This window comes from Dermacentor albipictus, chromosome 2 (assembly GCF_038994185.2).
Source record: "Dermacentor albipictus isolate Rhodes 1998 colony chromosome 2, USDA_Dalb.pri_finalv2, whole genome shotgun sequence".
Taxonomy (NCBI): domain Eukaryota; kingdom Metazoa; phylum Arthropoda; class Arachnida; order Ixodida; family Ixodidae; genus Dermacentor; species Dermacentor albipictus.
In genome coordinates this window covers 140,031,641-140,059,140 of record NC_091822.1, presented here as the reverse complement: position 1 = coordinate 140,059,140, position 27,500 = coordinate 140,031,641, and the positions used below count along the sequence as shown (strand labels likewise).

Sequence of the window (27,500 nt, the reverse complement as noted above, 5' to 3'; positions counted from 1 at the left end):
TGGCCGCTTGGTTCACCTTTATGATGATCATGATGATAGCAAGCTTTAGGTTTTGGTTTCAGTTTTACTAGCGAGGCAGCTCATAGACTTCTTTAGTGCAGGCTTGGCACAATTTTATGCTAAAATGTTTTGGAGCAGGATGGCACAATCGTTCACTTGCAGCACAATTCTGCACAGCTGTTTCACCACTGACTTTTGTCCAAGAGACAGCGGGAAAGTATCTTTGTAGTGGATAAACAACTTGTCCAGTGGCAACATGCTATGCTTGAACAAAATTAGTGGGTCACACTGAATAGAAGCTCTAAATATCCAAGAGCATGCCTAAAACCTATGCTGCATCTCTTTTTTTCAAACTGTGCAAAGATTGTTTTCAATCTACGGAAGCAGTCAGCAAATCAGGATAGCCGGACTGTGTACAACCACCACTATTTATATTTGTCAGGACCTCAAGAGCAGTCCATTTTCACTCCATTTATGAAGGCTTTCAATGCTTTTACAGTTGACAACACAGGCATTAGTTCAGCCTAAGTATCACTAAGGGCTAACTTAATGCTCTTGCACTGACCTCGTATACAGCCTGTGAGAAAATTAGGAGTAAAAAAAGGACAACAACAATAGCTGTTCAAAGAGACATGCTGAAAACCTGCAAATATGTACCTAAAATGAAAGGAAAGTTGCAGTATTCACTATGCCTTTTATCTTTGTTTCAATCCATGCCTTTACAGACAGTCATCACCATGAGCATATGGCCACGTCGCCACACTAACTGCACCATTTACACACTAAGGGTTATGAGGCCACCTAGACAAACGTTAAGTGCATTTATTGAAAAGCTGGCTAGCAAGTTGGAGGCACAGCACCCCAGTAATGTCTTTCTACCTCACTGCTCTGATAGGCATTTGTTGATGACACAATACATCTGGTGCTTACCTAGACGATGCAGTTGACTAGATGGGCTAAATGATCTGACATCGACATTCCCATAAGATGCGCACATCCATAAGCATTGCTTGACGTGTCCACTCAGCTGGTTTATGTATCTGGTTGGGGTACAACGAAGCCAATACTACTCAGCAAATGTGAATGCGATCCTCAGCAGAAAAATGGTGGTAATACGCAGACAAAATAAGGAAGCCCAACAATTTATTAGGCCTCCAATTATTTACATTCCTACTGGGAGAAGGGCTTTGGATGACTTCCAGAGCAGTCCACAAGAAACAGCGATGCAGGCAAGAAACAGCTCTCTATCGGTACAAGTAGTCTGCTTGAATGTTAGCAGCAAGCTCGGGCTCCCACTTGTCACCGTTGCTTAGAAGTTTCTCCTTGTTGTACAAAAGCTCCTCGTGCGTTTCCGTGGTGTACTCAAAGTTGGGGCCCTGCAGGAAGCCAAGAAAAACAGAGTGCCAATTGTATTCCATAACTAATTGGTGCCCTTTCTTTTCACATGCAGCATGTCAAGCAAATATCAGTGAAAACTAAAGCCACACAAGTAAATTCAATGGCGTTAAAGGCCAACTGCAACAAAATTTCACTTCGACTAAATTTGTTATAAATGAGTAGTATATTCCATTCAAGCAATCTTGGCAAAGCTACAGGGCTCATATTTGCATAGCATTCTTGTTAGCAGCCTTTAAACAGCATATAAGCAGACAACAAGCACACCTGGTGGCTGTTGCTATGATATTACTAGCACGCCGCCTCCTAGGTTTTTCAGCAAGTTGCGGGCAGCTGTGGGTGCCGTCTTATCATGGAGGTTGAGCCAAGGAGCTGCATATTCTACGTTAAGTGTCACTTCCCCTGAGTGGTAGTGGAGGTGTGTTTTTAAGTTTTGGTATCGAAAACGGCTACCTTTGCTAGCTTTCCATGACACTAACCACTTGTAGTATTTCAAATGTAAACTTTTGCATGGAGGTCTTTTATATCTAAACTCTTTGTTAACTAGGCTTTTCATGTGGTCCAAAGTGTCATTGCAGTAGGCCTTTAAGCAGTTCATGCCTAAAGGAACACTGACATATATTCTGAGAGGTGCAGAAGCTCTACCACACTTTTCTTGCATGTAAAAGTGCGACAAGTGCGACAGTTGGGAAACACATATAAGATATTTTAATTTGATGCTAAAGTTGGCCTCGAAATGCCAGAGACATACATCATGACCTCATGACACAGAGGAAAATTCACTGACATCACGTAGCAATAAGCCAAGGTATAATGACGCTGCTCATAAGAGTCAACAAGAGTGCTTCATGCCTTTGTTCTTGCTGTGCTTGTGTGCAGTATATATTCTTTTAGGGTACCAAGAATTCGAACCTTCATTAAAAAAATGACAAGTAAACAAAATGTCATGTCAACACTTCTTTAACACCAACATATTCGCCTTAACCAATGAAGGAAGGCACAACAGTGGCAATAGACAACTCACGCAAAAAGAAAACATAGAGAAAGCGCTACTAGCATGCTGTCAGACAGCTTAATTGAACGGTGCAAAACATTTTGCCTGGTCTGCGTAAACTTTACAAACTGAATGCCTCTGCAAAAACCTGTTCTCACAGCTTTTCTATCATGCTTTGGTTTGCTCCCAAGACAATCATCTTGTTAACTCACAGGAAGATGTCACGTGGCAAGTACATTGGTTTTTAAGTACAGCTGCAAAGAGAGGTGTGTCTCACAGACCAGTTGTACAGGAGGGAATGTGATGAGCTACTGCTCCTTCGAAGCAGCACTTCCATCCTCATGGGAAACACACTGATACATTGCTTCAAGTGCCAACTATCTAACTCACTCTGCCAATCAATTTGCTTCTGGATGGTATGGGGTTTTAAATATGGGTTCGACTTCGTGTCATTGTGCCCATGCCTTTAGCACAGGTCTTCAAAAGGCTAGACTATTATCGGATACCAACACTTTCACAGTGTAACTATATATTGCTGCTGAGCAGAGAGGTGACACTGTTGGTGTCGTGTCTTCTCTACCTGGCTCTGCTGTTACCATGGTGGTCTGCTCACTTATGCATAAAACAAACGTTTGCATTTTCCTTACGCCTTCAGATGCCTTTTTCAGCTCTGAGAAATATACATGGACAACTTTCAATGCCGTCCCCAAGTGCTTCGGTGATGCCTTCCATTGTATTGGTTGCTTGAATTCATTTGACGTTCATGACATGACTGCACATACTTCTCTGTCTTCTTCCATATGAGGCAATACAAATTGCTTTGCGAGCTTCATATAGACCCACCAAAGTCTATTATGTGCACCTGAATGAGAGCTGTTAAGCATAACAGAGGCCTAATATTTTCAACACCAGAGTGAGAGGCACTGCAACTTTTCCTGTGTGGGCTGGATAGCTTCAGTTATTCCCTAGATTTTTGTACTGTTTATTGCTTGTTGCTAGACTTCAACAGACATGACTGCCAACTTCAACACAGCACTGCACCTTTCATGGAAGCTCCAGGGCAATGGTTGACCTCAATGGAAACCTGCTGAAGCTCATTCATTAAGCATTCAATTTTTCCGTAGGGTCTTCGAATTCCACTAAATTTGAATAATATATGAGTACTTTATGGTCAGTGTCAAGTTTGGATTTTGTACACTGTAAGTAGGAACATAAGTACAGAATGGTTTCTTTTCCTCAGTAGTTGCGCAGTTTATTTCCGCTTTGGTAAAAACTGTAGTAGTCTACAGTGAGAAGTCGGTGACTGTGAGCCAAAGTTCACTCGCACTGACACAGGACTACTCCTGTTCCATAATGTGATGCATCCATATCAAGTTCAAATGAAAGCGAAAGGTCCAGAAGGCAAAAAGAACAAGGCCCGACAAAATCCCCTGTGCCAACATTTTGTATGTGCTACTATCACATTCTTCTGTCCATGAACACGGTACATCTTTTCAGACAGCCTTGTCAGCCACTGTGTCTTCATAGCGTAGTCTCAGGTAAGCACTAAAATGACAGGCTGGTTCAAGAAGAATGCAAAGTGAGTGGATGTGAGATGGCTTCACTAGCTCAGTGATGTGCGTCACTGGCTGTTCTCTTGTTTTTGCTGGTGTCATTGAATACTAGACCTAAAAAGTGATGGTTCTTGATAACTCATTTTTTTTTAATTTACATTTAGCATGGTTTTGGATAAGGTAGTAAAAACGTATGTGATGTGTTGATGTCACTGCTCATTTCTTGGAGTGCATAATGTCAACTACATGGACATTGAAAAAGCAACCAATAAAATGGTGGTTTAATACAGCATTTGCGATCTCTTAAAACTAGCCAAGCAAGTTATTCCAACCAAACAAGATAGGATTGGGCTCATATATGTTAAATAAAGCCACAAATGTTGATCACAGATATCATCAGATCACAGGTATCACCAGGTTTTGTTCAACCTTTTAATTCAATTCACTGACTGCTGTTGGTTTTATCAAGGTCGAATAAATGGATGTCGACTAAGGCTAGTCTTCCTGTGAATACATCTTTTCAACAGAATTGATGATGAGTCTTCCCTGTTGAGAAGAGATTGCGAGGTCTGTCATGCACATCAACTTATGTGGGTAGTAAACTAAAAAAATTTAAGATAGTCTCGCTTTACATTTAGGGCTTTAGTATTGCTTGTTCGTTTTTCTCACCGAACAATGTTGGTGTTTGTAAAACATTACCAAGCTCTGAGAGGTCCGCATCAATTCTGTAAATTGAACTGTCCATTAATATGTGTGACCTTACATCAGAGTTGGAGGTTTCACATGTCTCTCGAAGGTTTTGTCGCTTCTTGCAGCTATGCTTAAATTAGTAGTGAGGGAAGGCTTGTGGTAGCTTCAGTAGTGTTTCAATAATATCGGCTCCTTTTGGTATTTTGAATGGCCATTGCAAATCTCTTGGGAGATCATGTACTACTACCACTAAGACTGAGAAGGCGGGTCTTTCTCAGTGAATTGGAGTAGTTGCTTCTGCTCAAGAAGGTGAAATTATTAGTGTTGATTGTCCAAAACCTGTACAGTGGTTTATGAAGGACACTGTAAAGAAGGGCTCTGGGTTAATTCTGACTCTGTGGAGTTCATTAATGCGAACTTAAATCCAAGTACCGGAGCATTCTTGTTCTTCGCATCCATCAAACTGCGGCCACCATAGCCAAGAATTCTCAGGAAAAGGGTTGCGCAGCTCAAGAAGGACTGGCTGTTAGCTGGGCTTGCGTTCTGAATATGGTAATTTAGCGAGTACCTGTTCAAGTATGATTTTGTTGCTGCTACTTTATGAACCGGGCGACTTTTATGTCGAATTTTTTTCACTGCTGTGACGCAATGATGTGACAGGGTGCATGTGGACCAAATAGTAGATGTATCAGTGGGTGGCCGGTAAATAAGCAGTTGATGGCAGCACTCGTCCTTGCCTGTCTTTTTCATGTGTCTGTTTGTCATTTTGCACTGAGTTGCCGTAGTCAGAATGCGCAACCCAACACCAGAGAGGGCAAAAAGCAATTTTCTGAGAGGCACACGGACCGAACTTTAGTGAGAAATGTTGCAAGTTTTACTTGAGGAAATGCAGTCTACGTCTGGTGCAATCACACTCATTGCTGTCCTCAGTATGTTTTGTCATTGAAAACAGAAGGTTGTTCGAGGTCAGAATCTTACAAGAGCACTTGCTCACACACGTAAGTGTTTCCAAAGAGAGAAGCCGCCTTCACGGCACTGTTAGCTATCTTTCCATATTTGTTCTCGTCGAGGTTCTTGTAGAACAACATTTGATTCTTGTAAAGCAGAAAAAGGGGCACTGCTCTTCCTCCAGCTTGCCATTCAGTTCTGGCGAACATTGCAGGTTGGTGAGCTACAGCCGCTCTATGGAATCCAGTGTACTGGTGCCGTTGAGAAAGGATCCTGGAACAGGTGCTCACTTCACTTCTCATCTTTCAACAGCTCTAGAAGATGTTGCTGGAACTGCATTACAAGGTTCTCGACACATTCTGAAGATTCAGTGTTGTGCTTTGCTCTCCATCAATGTTTATCTTCGAATTAAAAAGCTATTCTAAGAAACTTCTGTTTTATATGTAATCTTAGAAACTATTGAAGAAAACAAAAACACCATTACCATTCTACTTTTGAAATATGAGAAAGAGAAAAACATTGCATTTTTCACCTTTAGAAAAGATAAGAAGTGGCTATTTCTGCATTCAAATATCAATTTTGTGAGTAGAGCTAACAGCATGTCAAGGAATTGGCCCATACATCCTTGGTCACGTTATTACAAACTCCTTAAAATGCGTTGATAAAGAGCAGCTTGTTATTTCTATAGGCCTTCACAAAACCTCGATTAAAGTTGCTTGTGCTCGCTGGTGTTATCAGATCCAAAAATGCTTGATTGATGAGTATGCTCCTGATGAGCTACTGTGTGAACACGCACAACTGACTCCTATTAATTCGACACTGACAAGGCTGACAAAATTGGTCACATTATCGGGCAGGCCGAATTAAGCAAGAGGCAGAAAAAAAGGTCAAAATACATCGCAAGATTCATTTGGAAGTATTCGCCCCTATTTTAGCAAGTGCCCAAATCGAACGTGCATTCTCTTTATATGGGTTCAAAGTAGGAAAACAAAGTCAAAATGACATTAGAGCTCCTAAACAAAGTAGAAATTGAACGTGCACCTGACCTTTTCGCAAAAGAAATGTAGCATGCCTCCAATTCTCGCAGTATGATAAAGACGAAACCACTGAACTTTACTTTCCCGGATTGGCCATTTACTTAATTTCTATTGTTGCTACTCTTACACCGCACTTTATCGCTCTCTATGGAGCACCACAGGTTGTCGTCCTCTGTATGGTCCATAGTACATTTGATATTCTGCATTTACCAAATGGCTCCGCAACAGAAAATGGTACACGGTAACCCCCGCCTAGACTAACCACTTCTCTAGTTCATCCTGCGGCATATGCGATTCTCTGGAACACCAAAAACATGTGACGCCACATGTTGCCACTAGTTTAACATGTAAAATAACTTATCACTTCAATGTGTTTTCGAAATCAGACTGAAAGCGGTGCGTAGTCGTCATCATGCTATGCAAGAACTCATCCTGTCACCACTCTACATTTCAGAACCTTGTTACAACATGCATCACGGCTTGAACGCAAAAAAAAGTGATGTACATTATCCGCAGCCAGGACACGTAGTTAGTGCTAAACAGGTGCACAAATTACCTCAAGCAGTTGTTATGGGTACGAGAAAGAAAGTGTCACTACAAGTACCTTAACCCAAAAACAAACTAGAGTATGTTTCTGTAAACAGGAATAAGTAGACATGAAAAGGGGAAAAACCTCGATATTATTCCACATTCAACATTGATTGCTGCATGTCACATTCGTTTGTACTCAGCGTCTTTTCTGATGACATCGAACATGATAACATGTGTCTTAGGCATGTTGACAGCAGCGTTAATTTTTGGCTGTGCGCACATTGTAGGATGTACTCTTATGTGCATCTTAAGTGTGTTGATCGCATACTGTCAGTTATCTTTCTTTTACAACTATGCTGTAATTGTATATGTTAAAACATGAGTGTTTTCATATTGTATATTGTATATCATGTATTCTTTTTTGTAATTATATATGTTAAAATATTAGTGTCTTTATGTTACACGCCTATAGCAGACGTGTGAGAGGCTTCAGGCACTTTCAAGTTGTATTTCGAAGCTTTTTGCCTGGAGGGCCCCAAACAAACTTATTGGAAATAAAAACATTCTATATTCTGTATATATCCATGTTCACCATATTGTGATGGTGATTGCGATGACACTGGCTGGGCTGGCTCTGACGGTAGGCTGTTGCGGATGCTGCAAACACGGTTTCAGTTTTGTGCGAGATTCCACTGCCCAAGCAATTTTCAGATTAAGTTTCTTGGGAAGAAATGCATGCATTAGAACCAGTTAAATGCTGTAATAATTTATTGCGAGCTACTGTTCTCGCTTTAAAATTTTCCTGAGGCAAGCTGGAAATAGGTGTTGGCGATGGCAGAGGTCATGTATTTGAAGTAGCGGTATGCGAATACAGCTGATTTTTCGGACGCCTAATTTTTCGGATATGCTTGATTTTTCTGACTTTTTCCTGGCCCCCCGGACATACTTCATAAAGTCAATGTATTACGTGGCTCAAAATTTGGGACACTCTAGGGAGGGCTGTTTGATTTTTCGGCCTTCCCAAGCGTCAGCCGGGTCAACTGCTGCCCATTTTGAGCTGTGTCACCGCCATCTTTCTTGTTTACATTTTCCTCCTGTAGCCTCGAAACCGGTGCCGGTCTTGCATGGAGGTCCGTTCCCTACTCGGACGGTGGAGTGAGGCTATATGTTCCGCTTCCACAACAGCGTCACTGCTGTAACGCAATGCTTTTTTTTTCCTTTCTTCCTTCGACTTCCTGTTTGTGTTTGCTGTGCGTTGACGAGATTAGTGAGTAGGCCGAGTCGTGGTCGTGCTGCGGAGACGCAAAAACCATGTTCTGTCGCTACTGTGGCTCGCATTTGATTAAATCGGCTTCAGTGCTTCAAGACGCTGTTTCCGTAACTTTTATTTTTGCATGCAATGTGGCAGCGAGGAGGCACTCAACGAAATCGGTGTGACAACTTCCCGACGACTGCGCTGTGTGTGCTGCTTAGCCAAGCATGCCGATTCACAATGGAGAAGAAACCTATGTTGTCATCGGCCTCGAGAGTTCTGATGAACAGAGGCAAATACGCCACAATGTCGACGGCGAAGAAAGCGGCAATCATCAAGCTCGTCGAAGGTGGCCAATCACAGGCAGACGTCGCAAAAGAGTTGAAAATTTCAAAACAGAAGCTTTTGGACTACAGTAAAACCTCTTTAAACCGTACCCACTTAAACAGTAGTCTCGTTTTAAAAGTAGTAAGCAAAATTCCCGACTCAGCAGCCATTGAACATAATGTGTTTTGTATCCGCATAAACCGTACCAGCTTATTGTGTATGCATTGGTTAAAACGTAACGTTTCCACTTTTTGTCGCGCAAACACGGCAGCGCGTCATCTCCATCGGGCAGCCCAGCAGAACAACAAGCCTCAGAGATCGGAACAACGGCCTCTAAGTGCCCTGTACATTTGCGCGTGAAGCCACATCAACATCAACATCATTTTGACACCATGCCAAAGAGCATTGTGACATCGTGCAAGCGAGGACTCGCGTCATGCCAAAGCTCGGATAAAGAAGACGCCGGGTGCTGAGCATAGAGTGCTATCGAATGTGACACGAAGAAGTCGGCGCTGGCACGTGACAGGGATCTGCTGTTGACTACAGTGTGTGGCATTTGGAATGTGAAGAAGTTGCCCGGCAGCGCTGCTGTGACCGCTAAGAGATGTCGGCTACGAGGTTCAACTTTTCGCCATCCCTGCCTCTGTTGTTGCCGAAGTGTCGACTAGCGACAGTGATGAGGACAACATGGAAAGCGACAGCACGGGCGATTCAGGCCCAACAGTAGCAGAAGCTGCGCGTTACATCAGCCTCATGAATGCAATTATCGCAATGAGAACAGGGGCGCGATAACGTAACTATTCCAAATGGAAAGTATTCCAAACTCCGGCACCCGGCAATGAAAAAGGCGCCCCGGGGGTTTCTGCAGCACTACTGCGCGCGTGCACGGAGAACACATAACGGCAATGAGGAATCTGCCATGCAAGCGTTTGCCGAGAAGAGGGGGCTGGCTGAAAAGCTGGCACGCAGCTTCAGCAAGTTTGAGGCCGCTGTCGTCGTGCTAGGCCACGGCAGCATCAAAGGAAAATACCACTTTTGTCACGCGAAGTGAATAAATACTGCATGTTTCTTTCCCCTTTCATCACACTCTCTCTGAGTTCCGTTTTTGACAGGTAAGTGGGCGAGCTCATGCTATTTCGGTTAAACAGTACTACCGTTAAGTACGTACTTTTCCCTAGCTCCGGCCAACTACAGTTTAACGAGGTTTCACTGTACATGAAAAACAAGCAAAAGACTTTGGAGGCGGCGGAAATGTCTACTGGGTGTCGTCAGAAAAATGTAAGCCAAGGCACCTATCCAAAGCTCGAGGAGGCCCTCGTTGTATGGCTGAAGTCAACAGTGACCAGCAAGGTTTCCGTCTCCAGTGCCCTCCTCAAACAGAATGCCGAGAGGATGGCGCTTCAGATGAACATTGAAGGATTTAAGGTCAGCGACGGCTGGCTAAGAAACTTCAAAAAGCATGCTGATATCATTTTTAAGAAACTGTGCGGCGAAAGTGCAGCTGTTGACCTGAGTGTCGTTGTGCACTACTGCTGTGAAAAGCTGCAGTCGCTCTTACGGGAGTACTCACCGGACGACATTTTCAATTGCGATGAGACCGGACTTTTTTTAAGCTTATTCCAGAGAAGACTCTTGCCATTGCTGGTGACCCTTGCCATAGTGGAACACACAATAAGGAACGAGTTACTGTTTTAGTCGGCAGCGATATGTCAGGGACAGAAAAACTGCCGATGCTCGTCATCGGCAAGTCGAAAGCTTCAAGGTGCTTTAAAGGCGTCAAGTCCCTGCCTGTCTTGTATGAGGTGAACAAGAAGGCATGGATAACACAGCAGTTTTTTGAAAGCTATGTGAGAAAACTAGATCGTAAATTTGATCTAGAAGGCCGCAAAGTTTTGTTGTTCGTCGACAACTGCGCTGCACATGGGCACATAAACAACTTGAAGTCTGTGCGAGCCCAGTTTTTGCCACCGAACACAACAAGTATTCTACAGCCGATGGACCAAGGCATGATACGTAACCTGAAGGTGAACTATCGGTCACGCTTGCTTTCGCGTATGGTGTTGTGCCTCGACAGTAGAAAAGCCTACTCTGTCGATTTGCTTGGAGCACTTCGCATGCTCATTGATGCGTGGAAGTCGGTGGCACCCACAACGCTGCGCAACTGCTTCCACCACGCAGGATTTGTGTTGAATGTCGACTCGGCTGTCTTGGACGAGGATGTTTCGTCGAGCAGCTGTCTGGCAGTGGGCACCTCATCGACGACTTTCGCACTGCAGGCGCCGAAATTTCCTCAACCGTCTCGTCTTCGGAGTTCACGGACGTGGACAGCGAGTTGGAGCTGTGCGCCGGGCTCACGAATGAAGAAATCATTCGCCAAGTGCTTGCAGAGTCTGAGAGCGACGACAACGACTCGCCTGCAGCAGCGCAGCTAACGCAAGCTGAGCTGATGCAAGCGGTCGCAACTCTTTCACCGGCTTACGGCGACACAACGACTCTCACCGAAATGCAGGCGGACCTGCTCGCACGCGAGCGAAGCATGGTTCAGAAGACCATTAATCACTTTTTGCAGCCTCTAACTCAATAGTAAGCAATAAATTGAGTTTTTTGGGGGCACATTTGTTTTTTTCAGACGGCCTGATTTTTCTGAAATATTCGCGGTTCCTTGAGGGTCAGAAAAACCTGTCGTCGACTTTACTTGAAACTTCAATTATTCGATTTGACTCGAAAGATACATTTACTATTCGAAATATTCGAAGCCCCAAAAATTGCTGTTGGCTTTTCAGTTATGCAGCAAAGCACACAGACTGTATTGCGGTGAAGCATATTTGCCAGAAAGTGAAGCATATCAAAAGTAAGAATGGGACGCTGTCACAAGGCCCCTGCTGGTTAATTATGGCTACCCGAGACTATAATTTAAGTGCCCACACTGTGCTGCCTCTTCATGCATTTGGACAACACAAATTCTCAGGGAGAAACTTCTGTCTGCTGCTTATCTGGCTAAGTGCTTATAAACACGGTTTCCAAACTACAAATTTGACCGAGTAGCAAACTTGTCAATCACTGATGCACTGCACTGCAAGGGCTGCTGCTGCTCTGCCCTCTTCGGGGATGCCAAGATTATAATTTATTTATTTTTTATTAAAGAATACCGCCAATCTCGTCAGAGATTGTAGCAGGATGAAAGGTCTGCTGGTTTCACAGAGTTTCGCAGAGATATGGGCAGCCTTGAAAGGGAGATTCTTGAGGCTGGACATATAGCAAAGCACCTCAGCAGATTTGTGCATTAGTGTACCATTAGTACATCTCACAAGGGAGAAATTAACCTACTTGAGGAGTTGATGGTTTTTGAATGCACAACCTTCTGCTTTACACCCCTACTCCCGATGCTTCTCACAGTTTTAGTGCTCTATAGCTCCACCCACATGCCATGTTTTACACTAGGTTTAAATAGCCTTGTTTTAAATAAGGCATCTGCAGGTGTCTGGACAAGATATGATTTGTCTATATGTAGGCGTAGTATCTTTATCACGGACAACCCCCTTTCTCTATTACTTGTTGCGTATGTCTAGGCCAGAATCGAACTGGTCCATGCACAAGCACAGTAGACATTTGCAGGATTCTTTAAGTTTCAATAAAATAAGTTGCAAGAGAGCGTCTTTCCTGTCTGTACCTGTGTTCCTTCAGTCTGTGTTCTTTTCATCGGCAATTCAGCACACTTCTACCCTTAAATGGCACAAGAAAAATTCCAACACCAAGAAACCAAGATATGTCCTCAACAAGGAAAGCTTTTGAAGAGCCTCCTTCCACTTCAGCACTGTCGAAAGACTTTGATAAGCTTCTCAACCAGTAGCAATTTTCCCTACCACAAGTCCCGAGTGCAAGATATGTGCATGATGATACCTTGGACCGAAAATAATATCCACGTGAGTGGCGGTGAAAGCATGGTGCCCAATGTTGGCTCGGCTTGCGAAGAGATACCTGCTGATACCAGTCACGAGTACCTCCAGTTAACAGCTCTTTTCGGTGTCTGGAAAATTGTGTAATGCAGGAGGGTGTTGCTGCTCCTTGGACATGTCAAGCAACTGTCCTTCCTTCATGACAGCCACAGATATGATACTGTCGAGCTAAAGTGATGCACTAAAGAATTTTGTTTACCACAAAGCATAGTTTTCCTGTGTGTTATTTGTTACAAAATACTAAACCTGCTCTTCTTTGTTTTTTCGTACCTCTGGTTGGTGAAAAAAACAGTATTTTTGCAAAACCAATATCATTCGTATGAAAAAATATTCTATTCAATTAGCACTTAGTTTTCATTATTCAAATTCCCTTCGAAATCATAAATTTGATATTCGCACACCCCTAGTTCAGCGCATTCATTGTACCCTAAGTGCCCCCAAGACGGACACTGCTGCTATTAGAACCACCACTGCGGTCATCAGAAGGGTCAGCCATGTGCGTGACTGATGACCAGCCAAGCTCGAATTATCTGAAAAGGCTAATTTCATGATCGAAATAAAGAAAGCTGGGTCCCATAGAAATGCATTGGTGCTGGCTGGGACCTACGGTCGAGATGAAATTAACCTGAACATTGGATTAACCGAAGTTAAATTAGTGAAAGTCTACTGAATTTTAAAGGTTAAAAAGCAAGGTGAAGACACTAAGCAAAAGCATTGGTTTGCAACTGCTACTGCCTGTGGTCGGCATTCAATTGAAATATAATGTAGGGAAACGCAAGTTCAATTCAATGATACGGATGCCATGCCAATAATATGTTCGGTGGTCCCCATGTACCTTTCTTTTCTTTCTGAGGAAGGTCCCACACTCCCACACTGCTTTATTTGTTCGTTTCAGTGCGCTAGACACCACCAATGGTTCAGTGCGTGTATCGTGTTTGGTGACAAAATTGCTGTTATTCTCCTTATATGGCAATGCCCTGAGTGTTGCAACAGCACACCATAGAAATCTGAATTACGTCGCACGCCAATAAATAGCTACATGGCCCACAGGCCGTAAGCTGTGCACCCCTGCACAGGAAAGTAGTTAAGCGGAGTGCCACATTTAAAACTGTAGAACAGTGCCTGGTTCCATTGTTAAACGCTATTTCTCTAGAAAGTAAAAGGAAAACGCTCTTTCCATGTGCACCATGGTTCGCAACATGCTCCAGAAGGTGCCACTAGCTTGCTATCCCACTGAGAAATGGTTGCATGTTTATCACCCAGTGTTGGTTGGATAGCACCTCATAAAAAAGGAACCCATCCCGCTTCATTATCTATGAAGCCTTACTGGCCATAAAATTTCAATTTAGTCGTTTCCTCTGTGGCACAGAGCACACATGACAGCGGTGAATCATTAAATGCAGTCTAATGCAACTTTCGTGTGTTGATTTAAAGCTACAAACTCCACTTAAAGCAAAACAATTTTTTGAAATTTCCGCCATTGTCTCATGACATGTTCTGGTCAACCGTTCATCCTTCTAAGAGCCAAAATGGAATAGCTTGTGCATAAAACGCTTCAATGTTCTAGAGCAATGTGATGCAAGCACGCAAGAGAATAGGCCTCAAACAGCGATAACAAAAGCAACATTGTGTCTCCTCGTTAAAGTCGGACAAAATATATTACAAAATTCCATGTACTACTAATTACGATGAGGCAACAACTTAAGCACTAGGTTTCGCTACAGTAGTCATAGTGTGCAACCCATGGTCCACGCCGCTATCACTTCCTTGTTTGTTGCTTACTCCACTGCATCTGAGCCACACCTTCAACAGTGCATAAGGTCCTCATAATTGATTAGAGCTCAATTCGATTCAAAGGCATCGATTTGACTTTTTTTCTCATATGCACGTCCCACATGGAAAAACAACAGGATTAGCGTCAACAGCATGCTCACTTCAACGATGGCGTCCACAGGACAGGCCTCCTGGCAGAAACCGCAGTAGATGCACTTCGTCATGTCGATGTCATAACGGGTTGTTCGTCGGCTTCCATCTTCACGTTCCTCTGCCTCGATGGTGATCGCCTTTGAATAAAAAAAAACGATGCACATGGTTTCACAGCAGCCACTTTTTCTGATGAGAAATAAACTTCAAGTACTCTCCTGTTGCACACTGTCGGCTGTACACCCAAAGATGAAAGCATGTCTAGTCTAATGAAGCAAGCAAACAAATTGAAAAAAAAAGTAGCAGTTTCACCTGAAAAGTGAAGCACTGATAGTGATAACAAATTATTAGACAGCTTTATATGGTAAGGCTGGTAGGTTTATTAGCTGTATAAAGTTCTGTAAACATTCGCTTACTAACTAAATGAACAAGCATGGTGTCACAAACGCACAGGCAAACATGAGCACATGTCACTCGGTGATTGTGGATGCTCAGTCAGAACTCTGACCTGATGAAGAGCGGCAGCAGCGTTCCCGCAGCAGCTTGCTGGCATGTCACTAATTTTTTATAGCATCCACTCGGGCCTAGTGAATGTTTTATCGGCAAAGATGAACCACATTGCATTCTAAACGAGGCCAAGACTGAACTTAGCAAGTTTCAAGAACTTTTTACTGCACCACAACGGTACAACCACGTAAGAACTCCTTGAAATTCCCGGCTTTACACTGTCGTAATGGCCCTGGTGTTCCGGAGTAAAAATTAAAAAGGTAAAGCTTGGTCTTTATTTTCACTTTTAGGAATAAACCTGTTACTGCAAAATTATCTAAAATAGAGTTCTGAAAGAATATTTTACCAGTCTACACTGATTGGTCATTTCTCCTTAGTGCCAATTTAAGGAGTTTTCTCAAAGTTAACGCCATTCTTCGTGGGACCCTGGGTCATTGGGTTTATAGCAACTAAATGTTCAAGTATCACTGTCCTATGTCACAAAACAGAGGAAGAGAATGACTGCACACTATATAGCATTGTGTTCGACCACCTGCATTACCCTTCTCACAGTTTCAGAACAAACGTTTGTGCTTACAGTTGCACTGTTCTTGCTTAAACTTGCCAGTACAGTGACATGTTTCTGGCTCACAATGCTTGGTGGACAACCTAGCTTCTCTGCTTGCTTGATTCCTCCACAAATTATGAAAAACCATTGTTGCACGCACACCTTACTATTAAAAATTTCAGCAGTACTACAGACACACGGACTGCTTTTTGCCCCCAGTGGCTCAGTGCGGGGAGTCATTTCACCACTTACAGAAAGCACTCTGCAAGCTACTCAGTACTCTGCCCGCCAACAATGAAGACAGAAGTTTTGCACACGAACCAGGAGCCCATACAGTAACACTATCACTCATTCGCATGTTACTGTGAATTACAGCACACGCCGGCACAAGCACAGGAAATGACACTTCGCATTTGCTGCCACATTTGCTGAACCCCTATTTTACAGTTTCAGTGGGACAAAACTGGCTGCAGCACTGGCTGCAACTGGTTAGGAGGTTTTCTTTGAAGTTTTTTTTTGTGTGTGATGTTTCAAGGTTTAGATGTTGTGGCCGGTGGTGGCACTGCATCACATTTCCCTGCAAGCGTCCGTATGGTCCACTGCCGCTGCCAAGGACAGATGCGAGATGCATTCATTGCCGAAATGCAATGCACGCGATGGAAAGAAAAACTGCTCTGCGTCTCCTATCATGCTCTGCCATTTCATCTTGCCAGCTCACCACAGCTTCGCTCACATCGATACCCACAGTGCATGGTACCTGCATGATTCTGAATGATTCGGACCAAAAAATGACACCTTGTTGCAAAATTCAATACGAAACCTTCTTTTAAGGCTGTTAGAATAAAAACACGTCATTGTACATTCTGAAAGTAATGCGAACAAGCAAAAACGACGCAGTCAGTTGTCATGTGGGTGATTGGAGGCCTTTACCTGTGCTGGGCAGATGGCCTCGCACAACTTGCAGGCGATGCATCGCTCCTCTCCTGATGGGTAACGACGCAGGGCATGCTCCCCTCTAAAGCGGGGACTCAGGGGACCTTTCTCAAAAGGATAGTTGATGGTGGCCGGCTCTTTGAACATCGTGCCTGTCACCACTGCCAGACCTGCAGTGTGGACAAGAGTCAATCAGCTGAAATGTTGCAAGTAATGCTTAAATGCCAGTACAGTAGACTTCTGTTAATTCTATTCTGGTTAATTCGATTTTTAGGTTAATTCGATCCCAGTCGAAGGTCCCAGTTTGTGGCCATGCATTTCTATTGGATAAAACTTTCGTAATTTCGATTTTAAAATTAGCCTTCATCGCAGATAATTCAATCTCGACCAGTCAGCATGCACGCACCTGACATATGGTGACCCCAATAGCGACAACTTTAGCAGCAGTGTCTGTCTCAACGAAGCTCAGGGGGCAGTAAATGTGTTGAATACATGTCATCTACAAACAAGAACATTTTTGGCCTGCCCTAGGAAGATTTTCAAGCAATAGCGGTAGCACACAATGTCTCATTACGGTATTTAGTTGATCCTAATAGGCACATCCTTTTTTCTTTCAGTAAAGCCACAAATTACATGTGCAGTGCATTGGTCACAATACCAAAATCGTCTTTTTGGCGTTTGTATGTTTTACCGCACAACATAAAAGTATTGCGGCAGAGCTAATTTTAAAACTCCGTGCGGCGAAGCTGACTTTAGAAAACAGGCTGCCGTTATGCAAAATATATTAGACCCTCGCCCATTTTTCTTGCTGACAAATTCGGTGCGTGTTAGATTTCTATTTTGTTTAGGAGCTTTAATGTAATTTCTACATTAGTTTTCTACTTTGGACGCATGGAAAGTGGGCACACGTTTAATTCGAGGTGTGTTAGAATTGAGAAAATACTGCAAAGTGAATCAGCAATCGGCTTTAGTGTTTCCTCTGCATCTTGTATAATTCGATTCGCCAGATAATTAGATCAATCTTGTCGCTCCTATCAGGGTCAAATTAACGGAAGTCGACTGTGTCGACGAAGAGTGTTTAGCACATCTTTACTATAATTCTTTCTTACATCTTATGGGCACACAAGATATATACAAGGTTATATGTTTCTAATCGATAAAAAACTTATTAGATTTCTGTGATAGATGTCGCAATTGTGTAAGATCAGCTGGCTTACTTGAAGAGGCAGACACTGCTTGCAAGACAACTTGCAGAGTGATGTTAGCTATATACCAAAATTTCACTACTTTGTAATCACTTAGGACAACATGCCCCAGCCGTGGAATTGAGACTGGGCAGTAATGAAGCAATATCATTTAGCAGAAATTCTGTGCATAGTACCAGGGTTAAGACGTATGCCCACAAAATCTTCGGCAATATGCACTGATGTTCCAGTTAACACTTATCAGTGCTCCATTCTCCACAGTGCTGATAAATGCTAACTGGAACATCTATGCATTTGGCCGCACATAAGCATGCACATAATGTGAGGCCTTTCATGAATTAATAATTACCGGGGTTACGTGCTAAAAGCACGATTTCATTATGAGGCACGCTATAGTGGGGAACTCCAGATTAATTCTGACCCCCAGGGGATCTTTAACGTGCCCTCAATGCACAGGACCACGGGCATTTTTGCATTTCACCCCCAAAGAAATGCGGCCACCGCAGCCGGGATTTGATCCCACGACCTTGTTCTTAGCAGTGCAACACCACAGCCGCTAAGCCACCGCAGCCAGTAGGTCTTTAAGGTAAACATCCAGTGATGCCTGTTTGTTCATGACCTCAATGCCACAGCAATAGATAACACCACCATGACTCCTACAAACATTGACTACATTCTGCGGAATATTCACCCCTTTTAGGTCTTGTTCTTCCCCGCAACATTTGTCATTATTCTTGTGTGGATTCACTCTCTTCAACTCATCTTATTTGAAAGGAATCACATGCGAATCTCGGTGTGCTATAGTGTTCTAAACAGAAATGTCATGGGTGCAGAGTAGCAAATGAAAGATATGCACACAACTGGTGATGACAGTTGTGTGCATATTCTTTTGATTTCTTTTGTGCGTCACTGGCAAAGAGGTAGTATGTACGTGAACTTCTGCTGACACAGTTGAAACAGCGAGTGCATGGCTGACTTCTGACATGTCGGATAACGCACTGACATATTGGGAACACCATTGTGTATTGCAACAAGCGTAATGAAATCTTACCACTGGATCTAAAACATTTGACGTACTCGGCACACGTGCACAGAGTGCCTCAATGTGCACGGAGTGTAGCACAAGTAAGGGAGACCAGCATAAACAGCTCTCCTGGCTACACCAGTGGCACTTTAGAACTAAAATTTTGCACAGAGGTAATATTTCGTGGCATATTTTGTTTAGTACGGCGTCTGTGCATAGTACTTGCCTGTTTTTCAAACAGAAGTGCAGAATTTCTCACCTCTTGTCAGAAAATCTCACTGACAACATGGCAACAATGTGCGTCGTGGTTTTGGTGAGACAGCTAAGTGAATGGACAACACAGCTCATGACACGTGCTGTGTTGCACCTTATCAATGCCAACAAGTGCCAGGGTCCCTTTCACACAAATAATTACTTGTTTCAGTCCCACAAATTGATATGTTGCTTATTTGGGACAACACAGGCAATTACTGCACACAGACAATGTGCTAAACAAGATTCACCACGAAATGCTACTTCCGAAAAATTTTAGCATGGACAGAACAATGGTGTAGCTGCAACATTCAATACAGTGAACCTTGTTAAACAAAGCCCATAAATTTTGGGAACTAACTTAATATAGCCAAAATTTGATATATCACACTTATGCACAAAACTAGCCTGAGGCTGCAGAACAGTTCAATCAGCAGCTAGCCTGAAATTACTATGCTCTGCACTACAATCTTGAAGTGACCCTCAAGACCAAACGCAGTAAGATTTTTAAAAATTTGCCAAGCCACTACTGACTAAATACAACCCGATACTTTGAAATCCATAATGTCACACTGATGTGGTATTGGTGTTGCACTAAAAAAATACTCTACCTTAGTTTTGTTTTATTACTAAAAAAATTGTTTTTAATATGCACTGATTCAGTGGTTCTCTTTCGTGTCCCTTTAACAGCACTAATTGGTGGGCTAGTCAGTTTATCTTAAGGAAATAGTCAGTCATAAAATAATGTTGATTAATCACTACATAGGCTTTAACGTCTCACAGCAACACTTTGGGTAATCAAAACCCTATAGCAGAAGGCCCCTAAGTGACAGTTTAAAAATTTAGCATGTATACATGCGGTGGCAAGCCACTGTGCCTAATTCTTCTAGTCAGTGCTTCTCCTTAGTGTAGGTGTCCCTGTGATCACCTTGCTCAGGCACTGCAGCATCTGGAAGCCACATGACTTTGCTCCCTGGCACCTGACCTTACACTGGCACAGTGGAGGAGCTCGACCAAATTCACAAACACTTATCACCACAGCTTGGATCCCTGTCTGCTGCTCCATATTCTGCCTGAAATACCACGAGCCAAAGCAACACTTCTGTGCTGCCTGTGACTCATCATGGCATTCACAAATGCCTAATAATCCCAAATTTGAATGGTCAACAGTCCCGCGTGCGGCGACTGCCACTGTGAGGAGATGATCAGGTAACTCCTCTGTGACTGCCTCTAGTACCATGTGCATAGAAAAGAGCTATTGACTAATTGTGCTAGATAGACTGGTGGACCACCCTTAGTCAGAGGAAAGAACCTTGGGGCACTGATCCAGACCATCCTCAGTATGAAAGGCAATTAACTTGTATCTCTTCTTTGTGAGGACAGGCAGAATTCGTGAGAGACTGAGTGTTCGCGTGCTGCACTGCCTTATGTGCTCACTTTTCACTTTTTTTTTTAATATCTCTTTCTAGTTATTATCTCATCACCTTACTGTAGAACCGGATAGCCATACCGGATAGCCAGCGGTTTTACACTGGCTAGAAAAGTTCGCTGTCTAGGCGATACGAAAGTGCCACGTTCAGCCTACGCGCGTGATCAGACTTACCTCTAAACAGCTCAGTGAGGAATAGACGCTTCGACACGACATCAATGTTTTCTCTAACGGTAGAGCCAGGTTCTGGAGGATGGACTTGCTTGTAGCAAGGCAACATGTTCGTAGTGGAAAGAGGCCTTGAACATCTCCAGACGGCGCTGGTCACTGTTTCGTTTGAAATGAAACAAGCACAGACACATAAAAAAATAAAGAAAAAACGGCGATATGCTGCACACGCTGTCTGCTACCCATGCACTAAGACGCACACAGGCACTCTCGCTACCCGCAAACCAATAACCTCACGGGCACTTTCGGTCGCAATCGAGCCCGATCTCGATCAAATTTTTCGATCGCGATTCGCTGCTTTGCGCAAGCTCGCAGGGGGAGCCAATGAGTTCCGCTAGCAAATTTCTATCGTATTCGAGTTGAACGCTCTTTGAAAGCGTGCGTTTGACAGGGATACTAAACGTAAGAGTCTTAACAGTTTTAATGCGTCAAAAAAGCAGCGCTTGCTTGACATACTAAGTGTCCGAATAAAACGTTTGGGGAACCGTTATGCAGGAGAAGTTAGAACCCGGGTGAACGGCAAGGTCGAACAAACCCTCAGCTCACTACGCGAAACATTGAGCATTGCGTGAGAAACTACGCAGCTCAGAAGACACCATCGTCAGTAAAAGCACTTGTTTGTATATGCTTAGTCTGCTGCCCACAAATGAATACTAACACATGACTCGGAGACGAAAATGCGAGTTATTTCATACCAAGAGGAACTTTTCGGCTGCACAGAGATGCCATGTTGGTTTCCACTGGGACATACAGAGTTGCTAGCGTTGCTTCTCTAAACTGTCATATCACACCTAAACGCCGTTCTTTTGAGTTTTCTTACTAATTTAGTACATGACGTTGCCTTTTCAATAAAATTCTGGTGTTATGCAAAGCTATACAATTGATTACATAATATTTTGTTATGTGCTTTTCAGTCTGTGCATTTTAAGAAGAATTTCAAAAGTTCTTGTATCATCATCAGTCTGCTAGCGCGCCTGTAATTTCAAAACAACGTACACGTGCTAGGTGTTGTGAAGGCTCCTTTCGATAATTTCTTGTGTCCTCGTACTGTACATTCCTCAATAGTACATTCAGTGTATCGATATTTATGATCACTCGTGTTGTGCTGCGAAGGAGTGTTACGTTAATTACAAGAAAAGCTCGGCAAATGTCTCAAAGCGTCCAAACAAATGGCAGCGCAGCTGAGGAATCAAACGCCGCAGAACCGAGTAATTTTCAGTTCAGCAGTAATTTGTCCTTAGAAACGATGTAAGTAGTGCATGTGTGCGTTTTGTGCTTGCACAGTCAGTGTTTATTTTCTGTTGTGGTGTACTTGAACACGTATAAAGTATTTAGGTCGAGTACGGGCGCCATTGCATCAAGTGGTACTGTTTTTGCCATTTTCACCAGACGCCAGATGCAAGCAGATTTCGCAAAAGAGAGAAACTGGGACCAGTACCACTCACCAAGGAACATTCTTCTTGCTATGGTCGCAGAAGTAGGAGAAGTTTCCGAATGCTTGTATGTGTCTGCATGTTTATTTTTGTTCAGTTTTTTATATATATATTTTTTTCTGTTTTGCTAGCCCGTCTCGTTTGTGTATTTATTTGCTATTTGAACTGCTCTGCGCCTTAACATCTTTCATTGTGCGGGCTCCATAATGAGCTGCAGAGATGCTAAAGCGTCTGACTCAATAATTCTCAGTTCGGAAGTAACTGCAGAAAAGGATTATGCATGGAAGTGTCAGGGTTAGGAGAAAATAGAGTGAAAAATGTGTGGTGATATGAAAGTCAGAAAAGTCGATCTGAGGTGTATTCCTCTAGCCAGCTACGCTGCGCTGGGGAAATGGGAAGAAAGAGGAGCATGATGGGTGACGATGACAACAGCAAAGAAAATGCAAAACACATAACGGGCATGTGTACTCAAAAGCTACAATCGAGACACATACATTTAAAAAAGTCAAGTAATGATGGCTTCAAAACTATCTGCAGTCACGCCAAGGGCCCAGTATTGCTTCCTCTGACTGCAGTTGGCTGTTGAGGCAGGCAAAATCATCAACCTCTGTGTCCTTTCAATATACTGTGAGGGCGATGACATGACACGTGCTTTGTAGACTTACGCACGTGGCACAGTTCACAGTCTGGAGACTTCACAGGGTTCGGAACATTATCGCTAAATACATAAAGAAAGTACTGATGTCGTGCCGTGTTTCTGAAAATTACTCCTGAATTTCTTTAATGTATTTTAGATCTTGTACGTGATGGAGCACGATAAACAAATGTTCTGCGTGTTTATGTGTGCATGTATGCTACCTATCCCGGCATGTGTACTGCAAAAACTACCAAAAGAAGGATCGACCACAGAGCACCTGTCCGACTCATTTGTGGTCGCGTGTTTCAGGCTCAGCCACCACTAGTTCACAGCGTTAACGTATCATGGCAAGGTCAGGGTATGGAGACAGAAGGCACGACAAAACTTTGTGCATGCAAAGTTGAGTGTGACAAAGTATATCAGTGCAAAAAAAACGTAAAGATTGTGCAATATACCATTGCACAACTAGCTAACAGTGCTAGAGTTATGTGTAAACAACTGCGTTTAGTACATTTTACAGCAGTTCTTGTTTTCTTATTGTGTGTGTCTTTCTTTTTTCTTTTTCTTTTTTTCTAGCCAGTGGAAAGGTGAAGTAAAAGAAGGCCTGCCAGGTAAGTATGAACCCTATGTTTCTAATTCCCATTATATGGTGCCCCACTGTGATTTGTAAACTAGTGTTTCAGAAATTATTGAATGATCAAGATAGCTGCTGTGCAGCAATAAATTTACATGATATTTGAAACCCAGACATATCTCAAAATGCCTATGCCCCATTCCTACTCTCATCTCCTCGCCCTACCCACGCTTTCCCCAATTGTCATTTTGGTCTGTGCATTATATGTCCTGTCCAAGCCATCATGAGTGACTGCTTGAGAAAGTCAATGATGGCAGTTTCCGAGCAGCTCTAGGTTGCAGAATCAATAGCCACTTTGTTTTTTTTTTTTTTCACAAGAACATGTGACACCTACCCTACATGGTGGCTTTGCATTCTCCCACACAGCCTGCACAACCCAAAAGAGGCTTGCTGCAAAGTTCTGTGAACGCCCATGAACGCCTTCCGCACTGTTACATACATAGCGGGCAATGCTATGAAGTCATAGCTATGCCTGGGCAGTGTGATGTAATGCGGACGAAAGAAGAGACAAAGAAAATAGACAGGAGATGCACTGATACTGACAACAAAATTTTTGTAGAAGAGAAACGCTTCTATATATGATCAGATTCAACCGCACATAAGAACAAAAGTTGCAAAAGTAGACTTACAGAGTCAAGGGGAAACGAAAACAATTTGTTAATCTTATAAATCTACTTGTGCTATTGACCTTCTTATGTTCTGTTTCATCTGATCAAATATGTAAACTTCTACCTTGAATAAAGGTTTTATTGTCCGTACAGCACGTGCCCTATATATTTTCTTCACCTCTTCTTTTGTCCATGTTAAGTTATACTGGCTAGGCATAGCTACAAATCCTCACCAACTTGCCCACCTTTCAGTAATTCTGCAATGCTATGAATGCTAGCAAGACCTCTCTCGCTGCTCGCATTCCCGACCAAAAGATGGCGGGGCCACATATGAAAGAATGGCATATCTATGCGTCACGTAATCTGGTGTAACATTAAGTCTCATACTGTTATGGTGAAAAATATGACGTAATTATTACGTGGAAGGTGTTGCAGTTTGAAACATATTTACAACTGAAAGAGCGTAGTGACATGTTTTTTGTTTACCAGCAGCCACAAGTCCACAACACACTGCTCGCACTCGCAAACAAACCGTAGTATGTCGCCTACTGGCAGCACCGAGGTGCACAGATAATCTGTGACTTGATGTGACCTTGTTTCTACAAGTTGTATGTAATATTTGAAGCAATTATTCCACTGAAAGTGCCGCAAATCAAAAGCAACTGCACTGCAAACATGTAAGAGTGAGACTTCTACCATACTACTCGCATGGCAGTATAACGCGGAGTATAGTTTGCAAGATTTAAACTTGATTAGACTACTGTGTCTGAGATTTTACTGAGAAGAAGACTGACCTACAGCCATGCAATATGAAAAGCTAACTAAATGCTGGTATCGTTGAAAAAATTGTAAGACATCAACAGGCACCACCTGATCAGATCATGCAGCCATATTTTGGGACCACATTCACTCATTTATGAAGGTGGTTTTACTGAACAGTTTTTTAAGAACAGCAGTGAAATAAACAGTGTACAATATGTTTTGCGTACGGTGTCTAATGCCTTATTTAATGCGAAGCATTCTTGTCACGCGTAGACCATTTGTTTCTTGTCAGTTATCTGACCGTTGTTGTGGGCCTAAGGCAGTTCAGTCTCACAGCATCCAGAACAGTGACCTAGGACTACATTTGGAGTGCACAGCTCTTTCCAAATGTCCAGATAACACTCGATGTTACCTTCAGACCTGGTTAAGCGTCGTTGAAACAATGTGCAATCACTTATCACTTGACCGCCTGCTCTTGAATTCTAGGCATAGCACATTTAAGTAGACATGCACACATTAGCCTTGCTCCACCTTAAGCAGTAAATCCACCAGTGAAACCACCAGGAAAACCACCAGTGATGTCACCGGTCAAAACACGGTTGAAACTATAATCAGTGCACATATATTGTACATACTCTAACAATGTAAAATTGTACATAATCATCACTGTAACAATGCGATGTCATATAAACTGTTCATTTTCACAACCTCCATTGCATGTTTCAGTTCAGAAAATTACCGCGGTTTGTGAGTGTCCTTCCACTACAAAGCAACAATGCTTTGTATTGCGTAGCGTTCAAGTGGAGTTGTGGCTGCAATTTTCTTTTTTTGTGAAATATTGTTGCTTTTTCTGAAGTCATTATGTTTTCAAAAACCTTGTGAATCTGGTAAAATGTCAGACAACCACTGTATGCAGATTCAATCTTCTGTAATATTTATTGCATTCAAACACACTCTAGATTACTTTTTTGATGAGAACTAGGCCAGGATAGATTCATTTCAAAAGTAATGTAGCTGCGTTCAAGCACTGAAGAGCTGGACAAAAATCTATTGAGTATTAAGCATTGGCTGCATCTCTGCAGCCATTTACCACATTTATACAGTTCAGCATGTATTGCAGGTGTCACACTCTGTGGTTCGCACTTTATTCCAGACACATAGTAGTTGCCTAACCATTGCAGAATGTCTGGATGAGCTTATAGAGATGAAACTATAGGGTTTTACGTTCCAAAACCACTTTCTGATTATGAGGCACGCCATAGTGAAGGACTCCGCAAATTTCGACCACCTGGGTTCCTTTAACGTGCACCTAAATCTAAGTACACGGGTGTTTTCGCATTTTGCCCCCATCGAAATGCGGCCACCATGGCCGGGATTCGATCCCGCGACCTCGTGCTCAGCAGCGCTTATAGAGATAGATGGTACAATGATATGTATTCCATGATTCATTGTATTGAATAATTTGTTATATATGTGTGCATTATATTGAAGTAGACAAAGTCTGAATTAACTCTAATTGCTTGTCTGTTCATTCTTCGTTGATTGCTTTGTGAAAAAATTAGAAGCACTGTTATGGCCACGTTTTCGCAGACTGGACATCTGAGGAAAAGACGCACTTGGGTGAAGAACTGAGCGACGTCTTGGTCTACCTCATTCGTCTCGCTGACCGCTGTCAAGTGGACCTGCCAACTGCGGTGCTTCGCAAAGTGGAGCTCAACAGACAGAAGTACCCAGCATCAAAAGTGTATGGCAAGAGCGACAAATACACTGCCTACAGTGAAGGGGACAGTTAAATTTTGTTACTTTGTGTTTGCTTATTGGCTGATCATCGCTGCTACTAAATGATCTTGCCCTTTAGCTGTATGTCAACAAGGAAGCAAAGCTAAAAAAAATGTCTTCTTGATGTACAAGAAGTCATTTTTGTTCTAGTTGGTAACGTGCGCCTTATTGAGTTGACCTTTATGTTCAGTGAGAACGTTGCAGTTCTGCTAAATTCTTACTGCTGGCAGAACTTGAAGTCGTTAGGTAGGAAGCATCCCTATTCACATGAAATGGTTTTGCTTGAGGTTATATAGTCAATAAATAAACTTTGCACATACCTTTGAGACATGAGTGGCAGCTCAAACTGACACAGATGATCGTTGCCATGCTGTGTGCGATCCCTCTTTGTTGCTTTTTTTTTTGCGCATGCAGCAATGTGATAAGATGGAGAGGGGCAACATGCAAAATGACCTCTGATAGTGCTCATGGCTGCTAGTTTTGGAGAACAAGCTGCACATGACCACTCTTCTATTTATGCCACACAGTGGCAATTGCAACTAAGTTTGACCACAGGGTATCAATGGTCAGGGACCCTGCTGTCCGTGACCTCTCGATTTTCTGCCATGTGAGATGGAATTTGCCTGGAAGGTGCAGCAGGCAATGGAAAGGTGTTTCCATGTTGTGGGTTGATCTTGAAAACTGGCATAAATTTAGCAGCCTTGGCTAGAACTGTCACATTGAGCATTTGTAATGGTGCATTGCATAGCTACTTTTGTTTTGTAAAGGAGAAATTATTTGCATATCAACGAAGAATCTTCTCTTGTCATCTCTGTCCCGTTTAATTATGGGCTTGCTATTTTACAGGCATCTATTTCCCATCAATTGTCCGTTCCTCCCACAGCTTCTTGGGTGTCGACACATTTATTTCCTTGTC

The 27,500-nt window shown here is 42.9% G+C and overlaps 2 protein-coding genes across 3 annotated transcripts; one reads left to right on the top strand and one right to left on the bottom strand.

Annotated features, from left to right (window-relative positions):
• Window positions 1-1,116: 1,116 nt before the first annotated feature.
• ND-23 (NADH dehydrogenase (ubiquinone) 23 kDa subunit) lies at window positions 1,117-21,556 on the bottom strand. Of its 2 annotated transcripts, none has more exons than XM_065452494.1 (5): window positions 21,427-21,556; window positions 20,678-20,830; window positions 16,591-16,763; window positions 14,618-14,746; window positions 1,117-1,376 (listed from the first exon to the last, which is right to left on the bottom strand). In XM_065452494.1, the coding sequence occupies exons 1-5, from the start codon at window positions 21,458-21,460 to the stop codon at window positions 1,245-1,247; spliced, it is 621 nt and encodes a 206-aa protein (XP_065308566.1). In that variant the 5' UTR covers window positions 21,461-21,556; the 3' UTR covers window positions 1,117-1,244. The 2 variants fall into 2 exon arrangements, with proteins under 2 accessions (XP_065308566.1, XP_065308573.1); XM_065452501.1 differs by having other exon boundaries at window positions 21,390-21,446.
• A 135-nt stretch (window positions 21,557-21,691) lies between these two features.
• Window positions 21,692-27,372, top strand: LOC135918802 (dCTP pyrophosphatase 1-like). Its single transcript, XM_065452506.1, has 4 exons — window positions 21,692-21,979; window positions 22,121-22,231; window positions 23,378-23,412; window positions 26,396-27,372. The coding sequence occupies exons 1-4, from the start codon at window positions 21,819-21,821 to the stop codon at window positions 26,596-26,598; spliced, it is 510 nt and encodes a 169-aa protein (XP_065308578.1). The 5' UTR covers window positions 21,692-21,818; the 3' UTR covers window positions 26,599-27,372.
• The last annotated feature ends 128 nt before the right edge of the window (window positions 27,373-27,500 follow it).